Source organism: Caretta caretta, chromosome 4, assembly GCF_965140235.1.
Source record: "Caretta caretta isolate rCarCar2 chromosome 4, rCarCar1.hap1, whole genome shotgun sequence".
Taxonomy (NCBI): domain Eukaryota; kingdom Metazoa; phylum Chordata; order Testudines; family Cheloniidae; genus Caretta; species Caretta caretta.
The window spans coordinates 79,653,337-79,667,122 of record NC_134209.1 but is presented as its reverse complement, the minus strand read 5'-3'; the positions used below and the strand labels follow the sequence as shown (position 1 = coordinate 79,667,122).

Below are 13,786 nucleotides of genomic sequence, written 5' to 3'. Positions count from 1 at the left end.
AGGATGTGACTGTTCGCTTCCTAGCTTATGGCTGCCTCTGCTGCTTAGCCAAAGGCCTTAGTCTAAGAACAGGGCCTCAGACTGTCACAGTAAGAGAAGGCCCTTACACCAGCAGATAGTGATTTTGATTCTTTCTTTTATACCTCTATAATTAGCCAAGTGATAAGAATACACCTAAATTCTTAGAGTATAGGCCTTTACAGACAGGCCTGAATATCTATATCCTAACAGTGTAAGAAAGGCAAATCTGTTGATTTCAGTTATATGTGCAAAGAGATGCACAATAACCCCCAGGAAACACATCTGAACCTTATTTTCCTGACTTCTTTTTTGTAAGAATTGTTTTGCAGAAGCTTCTATTAAAATTGTTTAGTAGTGTATTAAAATGAATGTATAATCATGTCGCTAACCCATTAAAATCCATTTAGAGATACGCAACTATATTCACCTTAATGAAATTTTTACCAGTGCATTCCTAGAATTTTATAAATCTTGATCATTTATAGTAAAGAAGCTTGCCTACAAAATAATAGCAGCCTGGGCCCAATGTTCCCCTTCGATGGAGAAATCCATGGGAAGGGGAAAAGTCTGCTGTAAACTGCAAAATTGTTTCTGTAAAATTTTCCTCATATACATCACTGCAAATGCAGGGGATTACAGACAAATGGAAAGGGGAAGAGACAAGCTGTGTAGACATGGTGCAACTGAGTGGGTCCTCAATTGCCACTGGAGATGGCCTGCCACTTCACTCAGCTTCCCAGGGCTCCTCTCCCACACAGCAACCTGGATCCTTTAAGAGTCTTACTTCTTTTCATTCTGTTTTCTGAATTCCTGGTGGCTGTACACTGTCTTCCTTTTCATGTGGAATAGACGAGTCATGGATCAGTTTCTCCCAGGAGAAATTCTGGGTCCTGAGGGCACATGTTACAAAGTGGTTTCTCCATGGCTCCATCCATCCTTGGCATATCTACACAGAGCTTGAGGTCTTAGCCCACAATGTGCCTGTAGAGCAGTGACTCTCAGCCTTTCCAGACTACTGTGCCCTTTTCAGGAGTCTGATTTGTCCTATGTACCCCCAAGTTTCACCTCACTTAAAAACTACATGCTTACAAAATCAGACTTAAAAATACAAGAGTGTCACACTATGACCAAAAAATTGCTTACTTTCTCATTTTTACCATATAATTATAAAATAAATCAATTGGAATATAAATATTGTACTTACATTTCAGTGTATAGTATATAGAGCAGTATAAACAAGTCATTGTATGAAATTTTAGTTTGTACTGACTTCACTTGTGCTTTTTATGTTGATGAGTTGATGTACCCCCTGGAAGACCTCTGTGTACCCCCAGGAGTACACATACACCTGGTTGAGAATCACTTCTGTAGAGGGACTTTTGCAGCTTCCTAGTGGGGATGGAGGAAGAAGATGATTGTATCTTCTTTATTTGGAATATTGAAATGGTTATTACATTTCTACTGGGGCTATAGTAATTATGGGTGGAGCTGGTAGCATTGCCTATGCTTAAGGTTAACTGGCACCTCCTATTGTAAGACCCTGTTTTCAGGTGGAAAAAAAGTAGTATATGATCACGTAATTAAAGACTATCATAAGGCATATACACTAAGGAGACAAATTAAACCTTTATTCTGGCATTCCCTAACTTTTGACTTTGCAACCTTACTGTTCTTTTAACATATTTTAAAAAAAGGCAATGGATATATCAATCGCATCTTTATATATATGGAAATCTTTGTATTGCCTTTTACTCCTATGAAATGTTTAGGAACAAATATATCATTCTGTACAACATTACTAATAGCATACAAGAAAACAGCAGTGATATGCACAAAAATATAATATTTTAGTATTCTTCATTGTATGTCTTTGTGTATGTTTGTATATCACTAGTTGAAAGAGTTCTGAATAGGGTCTATTGGAATATAAATGTGAAATAATAATCTCTCAATTGTTTTCACTTTCCCCAGGATGTGGAACAGATGTATTTCAGTTACCCTATTTTCCTTTTCCATCGTACTGCATTAATACAACACCTGAAGTGCAACACTGACATTGTCATTCATACAGAGTTTTCCAATTGTTTCTCACCAGAATGGCAGATTTTCCTCAAGGAAAGTTATCCATATTTTATGATAATCTCTGATTTAGGACTCACCTCTCTACAAGAAGACTATTTACATATATTCATTGCTCATACCTTGTCAAAGAAAATCAATGTTGTGCTCACTTCAGGACAGGAGTCTGATGCTCTTAGAGTTTATGGATATTATGTCCAGAATGCATACGAACACAGGTCATTTTTTCAGCAGGTAAATTGCAATACATCTTCTTTATGGATTTTAAGTAGGAAAAATGTACCATTTATATGTAGAATTATATTTTTAATTATAACATCTCATTGGCAATTTTTGAATCAAGGCTGAATGTTCTTCTGAAATAGATGTTTTAGGAATTATTTGGGGAAGTACTACAGGAGGTCAAACTAGATTATCATAGTGGTCCCTTCTGAACTTGGAATCTTTGAATTTGAAAACCAGGTTTTTATACATTAATATCATGATGCAGTGATAACATTTGGCTTGTCTGTATGCCTTTCATCTGAGGATCTTAAAGTCCTCTGCATACATTAATTCATTTGGGGCAAATTCTAGACCCCTTCTCCATAGCAACATGCTAGGCTATAGGATTCAGTGCTGTGTGGATCTTCCAGTGCTTCTTGCCATGGGAATAAGGGGTGGGGAGGGGACGAGAGAGAGAGGCACAACGTGTTCCTTCAGTTTGCAGTAACCTAGCCCAGCTAATCAAGCTGGGTTGAGGATTTGGCACTTAATTACTGTACAGTAAATGGTCTGATCCTTCTTTCCCTACACTGAATAGTACCGTACTCTGTGGGTGATCTGATTGAAATCCATGGGACTACTCCCATACTAAGTTGTACTCACTGTGGGTAAGGATGGTAGAATTAGGCCCTATGTTGTTATCCTCATTTTACAGAGGGGGTAAACTCAGGTTATAAAGTGGCTAATGTACTAGCCCAAGTTTACATAGTAGGTTAGTGATGGGCCAGAGTAGATTACAGATTTCCTGACTCCCAGTCCTCAGCTTTAATTAATTAATTTATTTTAAACAGAAACAGTTCTGGTTCCCTTGTGCCTATTTGCCATGAATTTGTCCTCGAAGAAAGCTTATATGATGGACTGTAGATCATATTCGTTGTCACTCTTAAGTTCCTAATGGCCTGGATGTCCCAAGCACTTGTTGAAATACAGCTTATTAGGCAGCCTCAGGAATTTGTGAGCAGCGTGTCTCTTTTCCTGTACTGTTCATTTAGGGCTTGATCCAAAGCCCTTTGACCTTAATAGGAGCCTTTCCATTTACTTCAGTGGGTGTGCATCAGGCCCTGCTTTTGTTTAACATATATAGTAACTCATACCACTCGAGTTTAGGTCTTCGGCATGTGGTTTTTACCCTGTTGTGACAAAGGAAGTTTCTTTACAAGTGATGTTAGTTGCAGGCCTAAGCAGAATGGCCATATAAACTCATGTTCCACCGGTATTTGAGGTTAATAAACTTTGGGTAAATTTTTCAAAAGCACCTAAGTAACTTAGTTGCCTAAGTCCCATTTTTCAAAAGTGCCTAAGTGACTTTTGAAAATGGGACTTAGGCACTTAAAATTTATTTCCCTTTGACTTTAATGTATAACTTTGACTTGTATATTTTCATTCTCATTTAGCATGAAAAGGATCTGCAACATACTTGTGAAACCACAGTCAAACACTTACAAAAAACCCAGGATACAGCCTATCTGTATAATTTAAAGATGAGTTTGAGAAACATACAAGAAGAGGTAACTTAACTATTTTACTATTTTTTTCTAGTTACACAGCTCAGTAACAAAAAGTGTGTTCATGCAACAATCTGACAGTTGTGCAGTAGAAGTCAGATAATGGTCTTGTGGAAGAGGCCATGGGACCCACTCCCAAATCTCATGGATTCCTCTGGAATTCCAGGGGCCTCACTGTGTACTAAACTATTCACAACAAAGGATATTTTTTGGAAGAGAGATTGCTTACAGGGATATTTCATAATAATAATATTTAGCACTTATACTCTGCTTTCCTATTCAAAATAATAGACAAATATTAATCCAATATATTGATTTTAGGTTACTATACAGAGACACAGTAAATCTTCCTTCATGAGCTTAAACAATAATTTTAAACAATTACAAACCCTCTGCCACGCTGAGTATAAATTACCCTGTCAGAAATCAATTGGCAGCACTAGCTGAGATGAAGACCACCAAATCCAAGAGTTTGAGGGTGCATTTTTATGACTAGTTTCCTCATTCAGTTTTTTAAGTATTAAATATGCCTGCTATACCATTGAACTTCTTTTAGTCCTATTGAAGACAATAGCAAAACTCCCATTGACTTCAGTGGGAGCCAGACCAGCTCCATAAGCTGATGTTCACCCCCAAAACTACTGGCTTTTTGCACATGTGGCCTTATTGAAAGTCTCTTGAAGTCAATAGAAATATTTAGTGGGCTTTGGATTGTAGTGGAATTGCTTTTAAAAAACTAAGTTTAATAACGCACTATCCCAGGAGCAGAAAATGAAACTATTTTAACTAACTTTTTTTTCCCTTCGGTATATCTTGATGCACTGCTTTTCTTCATTGATAGAGTTATATTAAGATAAATGTATATGTCTCCTTTATAATCTTTTCATTATAAAAATAATAATATTAACACCTTATGATTGTAGGTATGTCAGACTATTTTGCTGCTGAAGCATCTGTGGCCAGAAGGATCCGACATTAGACGTATAGTTTGTGTTCTTACATGTACAGTGGGATTAAAAATGTACAGTAACATGTTAGAAAATGCAAAAGTCTCTGAGGAAACAAAGGAACAACTAACAAAAAATTTCAGTCAGAAGGTGAGATTTCTTTATAACTTCTCATCACCCTGTTCATTCTCTTAACATAAGTATTTTGGTAATGTTGGAGAGGATTGTCCCCCAAGATCCCATCCTGAAGAGGGTCCCAGTGGCTTCTGCAGCATCATGTCTTGCTTCCTCTGTGTATCTGCTGGTCCAGAGAACTGCACGGAAAGGGAACGTTGACTGGGTGGATTGGCAGAAGAGTGGGTGGATCAAGGGGTGAACTTCATCCTACTACCAGCCTCTCTAACTAGGAAAAAATGATGTGGCTTGGGGCTGTATTATTGTTTCTACAGAGTCTTCTCTGTGGATGAGATCACCACTTAAGCAGAACCCCACTTAAAGGTGGGCAGCCATAGCCAGAAAGAGTCCCTGGCAGTGGTGCTCCAGTGGAGTTGCACTATACGTGGGGATGGAGCTACTCTGGGCCATAGTTGGTATGAAGGAACAGGGCATTATGACACCTACTTAAGCCACCTACTTAAGGAATCCATGGGGTTTGGAACCGGGTCCCATGGCCTCTTTCCTGAGAAGTTTTACCATAGGAGGCAATCTTGCCAGTTACTCTTTTTTCTCGTTCCTCATACACAACAGTATAATAACCACTGTAGAAGAATATAATTTTTCATATTTTTTTGTTCAGGGAAAAAGTCTCAATTTCTTACTTGCCATATGTAACCCTTCATCAATATCTTTTTTTTAATATCTAATTATGCTAAAAGTCTTATGTTTTAATTAGTCTAATATGGAAGCAGTGTAACAGTATACATGTAGAGTAGCACATATGGTAGGTTGTAGGAACATATTGAAAAAGTAACTGTGATAACTATCTCAAAATTAATTAATAGGGTTTACAAAGAAAAAAAAAACAAAGCACTCTATTTAAATATTAGCTTCTCATCTTAAAAGAATGTAATTTTTATCCAGGCAGATTGGTAATTGGTTTACTAAATTCTATATGATCTTCAACGGTCACATTACTTTCCTCTTGGATTTATAATGGAAGTGGTATCTGATCCTCAGTTATCTAATGCTACAATAAAAGGCATGTGATGAACTAAGGATAGCCAAAAGTGACTGTAACGTGCAAATTGTAAAACAGTAACAGTTTTTTGCTGCACTGGCAAAGTGAAAAATCACTGAATTATATTTTTAATATGAATTATGTTCACCACTAATTAATATTTATTATTGAGGTACTTAGTGAACTGTATATTGGTTATGTCCCAACAGGAGAAAAGTGAAGCATTAACACTGGAAGAAGCCACAGATCTGTGTAGAATGCAGTGCCTCAGTGTGGTTTTTCTTCTCCACTTGCCTCTTTTGCAACGAGCTCGGATTAGGATCATTAATTCCTGCTGGACTAAGCAAGTTTTACCATTTATAATCATGGTAGGTATACCAGGGCCTTGCCTCCCACCGACGCTGGGTGCAGCAAATGCCTCTGTTTTCCTTTTCTTGGTATGGTACTCTAGCCCCCTGGCCAAACCATACAGATTTATTGTACATAGTACAGTGGCAGCCTGGAAGGTCTTTAGATCTTTTAAAAGCAAGTGGAGTTTGAACAGCTTGCTGTTGAAGCAGAGTGGTCCAGTAGGTAGGCTAGGAGTACAAGACTGAGTTTATATTCAAGCTCTGCCACTGACTTGCTGTGTGACCTTGGACAAGTCACATCACCTCTCACTGCTTTATTTTACCAGTCTGTAAAAATGGGATCATCATACCTTCTTTTGTAAAATGCTTTGATCTCTGCAGCTAAAAAGTGCTATGTAAGAATTAACTGCATTTTTTTTAATAGCAACAACATTGTGACTATTTTGTTCTGAAGCAACTAAATGATGAAAGTGACTGGCAATTGGATTTAACTCACCTGCCTGATTTAAGGGACAATTCACTGTTAAAGAATCTTTCACATTACTATGAAATAGAATACTGCTCAGGTATTTATCTTTGCTCTTGAATAATTTGCTTTTTTAATATCTAATTTTATTAAGTTTATAAATGAAAAGCAAAAGTATTAGCTAATGAGTATATATATATATATATATATATATATATATATATATATATGTTAATAAAGTTATTGCGTGGAATAGTAGAAAAAGAATTTTCAGTACTGAGTCCAGAGAATTAGATGCATAATTCCTGTCACTTAACAAGAATCTGTTCAGACCCACTTTCCGTGGTCACACCCATGCCACTATGCATATGCAAAAGCAAGGAGGGGAGGTGGTATAGGTTAGACTATGAGGACTCCGTGCCACTTGAGGATTGTCTTATGTTCACAAAATCGTACGACTGGAAGTGACCTCAAGAGGTCATCTAGCCCAGTCCCCTGCATTCATGGCAGGACTAAGTATTATCTAGATCATCCCTGACAGGTGTTTGTCTAACCTGCTCTTAAAAATCTCCAGTGATGGAGATTTAATCCAGTGCTTAACTACCCAGAGAGTTAGGCAGTTCTTCCTAGTGTCCAACCTACACCACCCTTGCTACAATTTAAGCCCATTGCTTCTTGGCCATCCTCAGAGGTTAAGAACAATTTTTCTCCCTGTTCCTTGTAGCAACCTTTTATGTACTTGAAAACTGTTATGTCCCCTCTCAGTCTTTGCTTCTCCAAACTAAAACCCATTTTTTTCAATCTTCCCCCATGGATAATGTTTTCTAGACATTTAATCATTTTTGTTGTGCTTCTCTGGACTTTCTCCAATTTGTCCACATCTTTCCTGAAATGTGGTGCCCAGAACTGGACACAATACTCCAGCTGAGGCCTAATCAGTGTGGAGTAGAGTGGAAGAATTACTTAACATAAGAATGGCCCTACTGGGTCAGACCAAAGATCCATCTAGCCCAGTATCCTGTCTTCCGACTGTGGCTAGTGCCAGGTATCCCGGAGGGAATGAACAGAACAGGTAATCATTAAGTGATCCATCCCCTGTCGCTCATTCCCAGCTTCTGGCAAACGGAAGCTAGGGACACCATTCCTGCCCATCCTGGCTAATAGCCATTGATGGACCTGTCCTCCATGAATTTATCTAGTTCTGTTTTGTACCCTGTTATGGTCTTGGCCTTCACAACATCCTCTGGCAATGAGTTCCACAGATTGGCTCTGTGCTGTGTGAAGAAATCCTTCCTTTTATTTGTTTTAAACCTGCTGCCTATGAATTTCATTTGGTGATCCCTAGTTCTTGTGTTATGAGAAGTAGTAAACAACACTTCCTTATCAACTTTTTCTACACCAGTCATGATTTTATAGACCTCAATCATATCTCCCCTTCGCCATCTCTTTTCCAAGCTGAAAAGTCCCAGTCTTATTAATCTCTCCTCATATGGAAGCCGTTTCATACCCCTAATAATTTTTGTTGCCCTTTTCTGAACCTTTTCCAATTCCAGTATATCTTTTTTGAGATAGGGCAACCACATTTGCACACAGTATTCAAGATGTGGGCATACCATGGATTTATATGGAGGCAACCTGGTATTTTCTGTCCTATTATCTATCCCTTTCCTAATTATTCCCAGCATTCTGTTCGCTTTTTTGACTACTGCTGCACACTGAGTGGCTGTTTTCAGAGAACTATCCACAATGACCCCAAGATCTCTTTCTTGAGTGGTGAAATCTCTGCAAGCTGGAACTTTTTTACTTACTTACAGCAATTGTCTTGCTTACAGCAATTGTCTTGCTTACAACACTCCTGCTAATACATCCCAGAATAATGTTTTCTTTTTTTGCAACAGTGTTACACTGTTGACTCATATTTAGCTTGTGATCCACTATGACCCCAGATCCCTTTCTGCAGTACTCTTTCCTAGGCACTCATTTCCCATTTTGTATGTGTGCAACTGATTGTTCCTTCTTAAGTGAAGTACTTTGCATTTGTCCTTATTGAATTTCATCCTGTTTACTTCATACCATTTCTCCAGTTTGTCCAGATCATTTTGAATGTTAATCCTATCCTCCAAAGCACTTGTAACCCCTCCCAGCTTGGTATTGTCCATAAACTTCATAAGTGTACTCTCTATGCCATTATCTAAACCATTCATGAATCTATCGAACAGAACCAGGCCCAGAACTGATCCCTGCAATACTCCACTTAATATGCCCTTCCATCTTGGCTGTGAATCACTCATAACTATTCTCTGGGAATGGTTTTCCAACCAGTTATGTACCCACCTTATAGTAGCTCCTTCCAGTTTGTATTTCCCTAGTTTGTTTATGAGAAGATCATGCGAGATAGTATCAAAATCCTTACTAAAGTCAAGATATACCAGATCTATTGCTTTCCCCCATCCACGAGACTTGTTACTCTGTTAAAGAAAGCTATCAGGTTGGTTTGACATGATTTGTTCTTGACAAATCCATGCTGACTGTTACTTATCACCTTTATTATCTTCTAGGTGTTTGAAAATTGATTGCTTAATTATTTGCTCCATTATCTTTCAGCTTCAGTTATGCTGACTGGTCTATAATACCCCAGGTTGTCCTTATTTCCCTGTTTATAGACGGGCACTGTATTTGCCCTTTTCCAGTCCTCTGGAATCTCTCCCATCTTCCATGACTTTTCAGACATAATCACTAATGGCTCAGATATCTCCTCTGTCAACTCCTTGAGTATTCTAGGATGTATTTCATCTGGCCCTGGTGACTTGAAGACATCTAACTTGTCTAAATAATTTTTAACTTGTTCTTTCCCTATTTTAGCCTCTGATCCTACCTCAGTTTCACTGGCATTCACAATGTTATACATCCAATCTCTACTAACCTTTTTAGTGAAAACTGAAACATAAAAGTAATTTGGCACTTCTGCCATTTCCACATTTTCTGTTATTGTTCCCCTCCTTCCCACTGAGTAATGGGCTTACCCTGTCCTTGGTCTTCCTCATGCTTCTAACGTATTTGTAGAATGCTTTCTTGTTATGCTTTATATCTCTAGTTAGTTTAATCTTGCTTTGTGCCTTGGCTTTTCTAATTTTGTTGCTACATCCTTTTGTGTTTGTTTATAGTCATCCTTTCTAATTTGACCTAGTTTCACTTTTTGTTGGACTCTTTTTTGAGTTTCAGGTAACTGAAGATCTGCCACTTAAGCCAAGGTGGTCTCTTGCCATACTTTCTATCTTTCCTATGCAGTGGGATAGTTTGCTCTTCTGCCCTTAATGATGTCTCTTTGAAAAACTGCCGACTTTCTTGAACTTTTTTCCCCTTAGACTTGCTTCTCAAGGGATCTTACATACCAGCTTCCTGAGTTTGCTAAAGTCTGCCTTGTTGAAATCCATTATCTTTATTTTGCTGTTTTACCTCCTACCATTCCTTAGAATCATGAATTCTACCATTTCATGAACGCCCTCACCTAAGCTGCCTTCCACTTTCAAATTGTCAGCTAGTTCCTCCCTATTTGTCAAAATAAATCTAGAACAGCCTCTCCCTTAGTAGCTTGCTCCACCTTCTGAACTAAAAAAATATCTCCATACATTCCAAGAACTTGTTGGGTAATCTGTGCCGTGCCATGTTATTTTCCCAACAGATGTTGGGGGATTCCTTTTTGATTTGGCCAGCTTTCTCACCTGTTTTATTTTGTCAGAGTAACTCAAAGAAACCAGAATAGGGAGCAGGTTCTGATCCTTGAGTCACTGGATTTGCAGGCTAAAATCCCAGGAAGTTTTATTTTTAATTCTTCTGTTTCAAATACAATTTTAAAAACTGGGGTTCTCTCTGCTCTATATAGACATTAAAGATCTCATGACATAAGATTAACGATGAGGGCTAGAAATTTTAAAAAATGAAATTGAGATGTCATGAAATCAATTGAATATGGGAGCTTGGGCTTTAAGAAAACCATCTGATATCAGGAGACTAACAATAAAATTGTGAGAGCTGGCAACACAACAGGTTGAGGATGAAACTTTGTAGCAGGAACTTCTTCCAGAGTTTTCCTGCTCCCCTGATACCCTCTTCCAAAGGTTTCTCTGTGGGAAGGGTAATGGGCACATGAAAGCAATTTATGCAGTAAAATGAATCCAGTCTAAAGGTTCAGTTCTCCTGCATATATCTAATCCAAACAATCTTTAAGGAACTTTCACGAAAGTATAATTTGGGCATATAACAATAGTTGGCATTTATAACACCATCCATTATTCTTTGGGGAATAAAGGGAATTTTCTAAAGCCCAGATCCTGCAATGAGCTTTCTTGTGAGAGAACCCTCATCTCTGTGCAGGGCCCCATGGGCTTCAGTTGCAGGATTGAGGCCTAAAATTGCTATTTGTATACTCCCCAATATATTTTCCTGACCATATTTAGATACATCCATGGCTACTAACAATTGTGAATGCACCTGTTTTTTGCTGCCCTGTTGTAATACCCAAAGGGCACTGTCAGAACTGTGCCCTATTGTTGTGGATGCTGTATAAACACAGATAAAGAGGCAGTCCCTTTTCCAGAAAACTTTCATAGTAAAATCTCATTTTTTTTTCTTCATAGGGTTAAATTTGGAATTGGGCGAAGAAATGAAGAATGAATACCAGTATCTGTGGAATACTGTAACAAAATTAGCTGCCAGCTGTGATTTTGGAGATGCTTTCCCCGTGAGAACCACCTCACAACTGTTTCTTGAACAGAAACAAATGTTATTTAAAGGTACTAACAACTGTATAAAAATGACTGGTATAAGCATAATAATAATTGACAGTTATAAAATGTTTTACATAGTCAAAGTGCTATACAGTTATGAGCTTTTTAATTCTTTCCCTTCTAATAATTTATGACTTTATGGGTCTTCTAATAATTTATGACTTTATTGAAATCAGTGACAAAACTCCCATTTGATGCCAAAAGGAGTCTGATTAGGCCCTGTGCATGAAATCCTTGCCCCATTGAAGTCAATAAGAATTTTGCTATTGACTTTACTGGGGCCAGGATGGCACCCTGTTGGTTTGATTCTCAGCCCTAAACCAGGCTCTTCGTGCTGGCAAAAGAGCTAAAACAGAGTAAATAAAATGATAATCTAAAATCCCTGTTTCAGTCCAGGGACAAATTGTCTCAATGTGCAGGCATTGTGGTAGATAGCAAGAAGGCTGTCTATCGAGGACTTCCTCAAAAGCCCTGGCATGTGGGGTGTGCTGGGGGCAGAGCTGGAGCAGGGACAGGTATGGCAGGGGTAGTCTATAGCATACAGTGCTGTGGAGATTCCAGGCAGCACTGCAGCCCATAAGGCAGTCCTGGGAGGATGCTGCAACCTAAACATGCCCTCTGGTCTGTCTAATTACACTGGGAGCCATATAGCAGCTCAGAATCAGAAGGATGCAAAGTTGGCTAAAGGACCATTTATCCCCTGCCTCTGGACTGAGCTGCAAGGTCTGTGACTTTCCTGTCTATCGTTATCAGGCATTTATTCTTTCCATACTTGAGGGTAACTTTGGTTAAGCTTTTCAAATGTTTTGTTAAAACACCGCAGCGCTCTCCAGAAGACCTTTTGTAATATAAAAGGAAGTCTCTTGTGTTCCCCACATCTCTTGTGAATCAACATAGAGGCCATTTACAATCAGACTCATAATTTATATTCAATGTATACCATAATATTACAAATTCTCCTTTAACATCACTGATTATTACTTAACTTGTATTTCTTGTTACCATTTGATTTATAACATACACTTGACAAAAATTAGCAGGATGTTGTATATACTTTTTGCTCTTTGGAATTGCAGAAGGTAACATAAGAGTGTATGTTTTAGTTAACCAGTATTTATCACGTTTTCATTAACCCTGCAAAGAATCTAAGGAAGAAATTCCCAGTATAGGGCTCATCCCAGTGAAATCTGACCTTGTTGAAGATTATGCTGGAGCTGTTTTGGCAGATTTACCTATTTTAAGCAGGTACATTCTTTTTACATTTGTCTGGGTTTTTCTTTTTTAATTAAATGAGATGCTATGAGCTGATTCTTTACTGCCCTGCATCTTATGTCATTATTTACACTTGTGCAGTAGGTAGTATTTTACATCCACTTTGAACTGGTGTAAATATTAACATTAGGTGCAGAGTAAGGATGACTCAGATTCTAAATCCTGACTCCATGTTGTATTCTTTATCCAGTTGTTGATTAGCCTTACAGTCTCTGATAATGCTTGCTCTACAGTTTCAAATAGCTGCTTTTACCATACAATGTGTACTTGAAGGGCCAGATACTGATCCCATAGAAGCCAATCACAGAATGCAAATTGATTCAAATGAGAGCGTTACCTGAATAAAGATTAAGTAACTATAGATTTGTAGGTTTTATGGATAACAGGATTTAACCCTAGTAACAGGCTCTGTATTGGGATGCTGAGGAGAAAACCTTTCCCTCCACTCAGGCCCATAAATGGCTTCAGAGTTGCTCCATGAAAGCTACCTGGAGGGGTGGGGGTAGTAGCCGTTTAAACCCTCAATGAACCCCTGCTGTGAGTGGAGAATCTTTGTGGCAGTAGATTCTCTTCATTTGTCCCTTTCTCAGTGTTCCCCTGCTCTGCTCAAACACCTGCTTTGTATTCCCATACAGGGAGTCCTCACAGAGTTGTGTTCTGTGACACACAAAGGATGTACCCCTCCTGTACTGACTCCCAAATCCTGCTTTGACAAAATTATGCATGGAACTTTGTTGTTTCTGTGGCCAAGAAGTGTGGATTTGCACTAAACTAAGTATCAAATACGAAGTCAGACAATACAGATGTGCACTATTAAAGATTAGTTCTGTGACTTATGCAATATGATTCTTCACTAATCCATAAAGAGTTAAGTGGGGAGCACAGGAAGCCACAAGAGCAAAATGAAGTCATGAGGAA

General features: G+C 38.4%; 1 protein-coding gene across 3 annotated transcripts in view; it reads left to right on the top strand.

Moving 5' to 3' along the window:
• Positions 1 to 13,786, top strand: part of LOC125635494 (putative ATP-dependent RNA helicase DDX60) — a 77,571-nt gene that overhangs the window by 8,474 nt on the left and 55,311 nt on the right. For all 3 annotated transcript variants that reach the window (XR_012668129.1, XM_075127790.1, XM_048847235.2), the window contains exons 5-11: positions 1,993 to 2,334; positions 3,759 to 3,872; positions 4,793 to 4,966; positions 6,203 to 6,361; positions 6,768 to 6,909; positions 11,447 to 11,602; positions 12,739 to 12,841. Coding sequence is in view for 2 of the 3 variants with exons in the window: in XM_075127790.1 (XP_074983891.1) it covers positions 1,993 to 2,334; positions 3,759 to 3,872; positions 4,793 to 4,966; positions 6,203 to 6,361; positions 6,768 to 6,909; positions 11,447 to 11,602; positions 12,739 to 12,841 (1,190 nt within the window). In the remaining variant the exon portion in view is untranslated. The remainder of the gene's footprint in view (positions 1 to 1,992; positions 2,335 to 3,758; positions 3,873 to 4,792; positions 4,967 to 6,202; positions 6,362 to 6,767; positions 6,910 to 11,446; positions 11,603 to 12,738; positions 12,842 to 13,786) is intronic.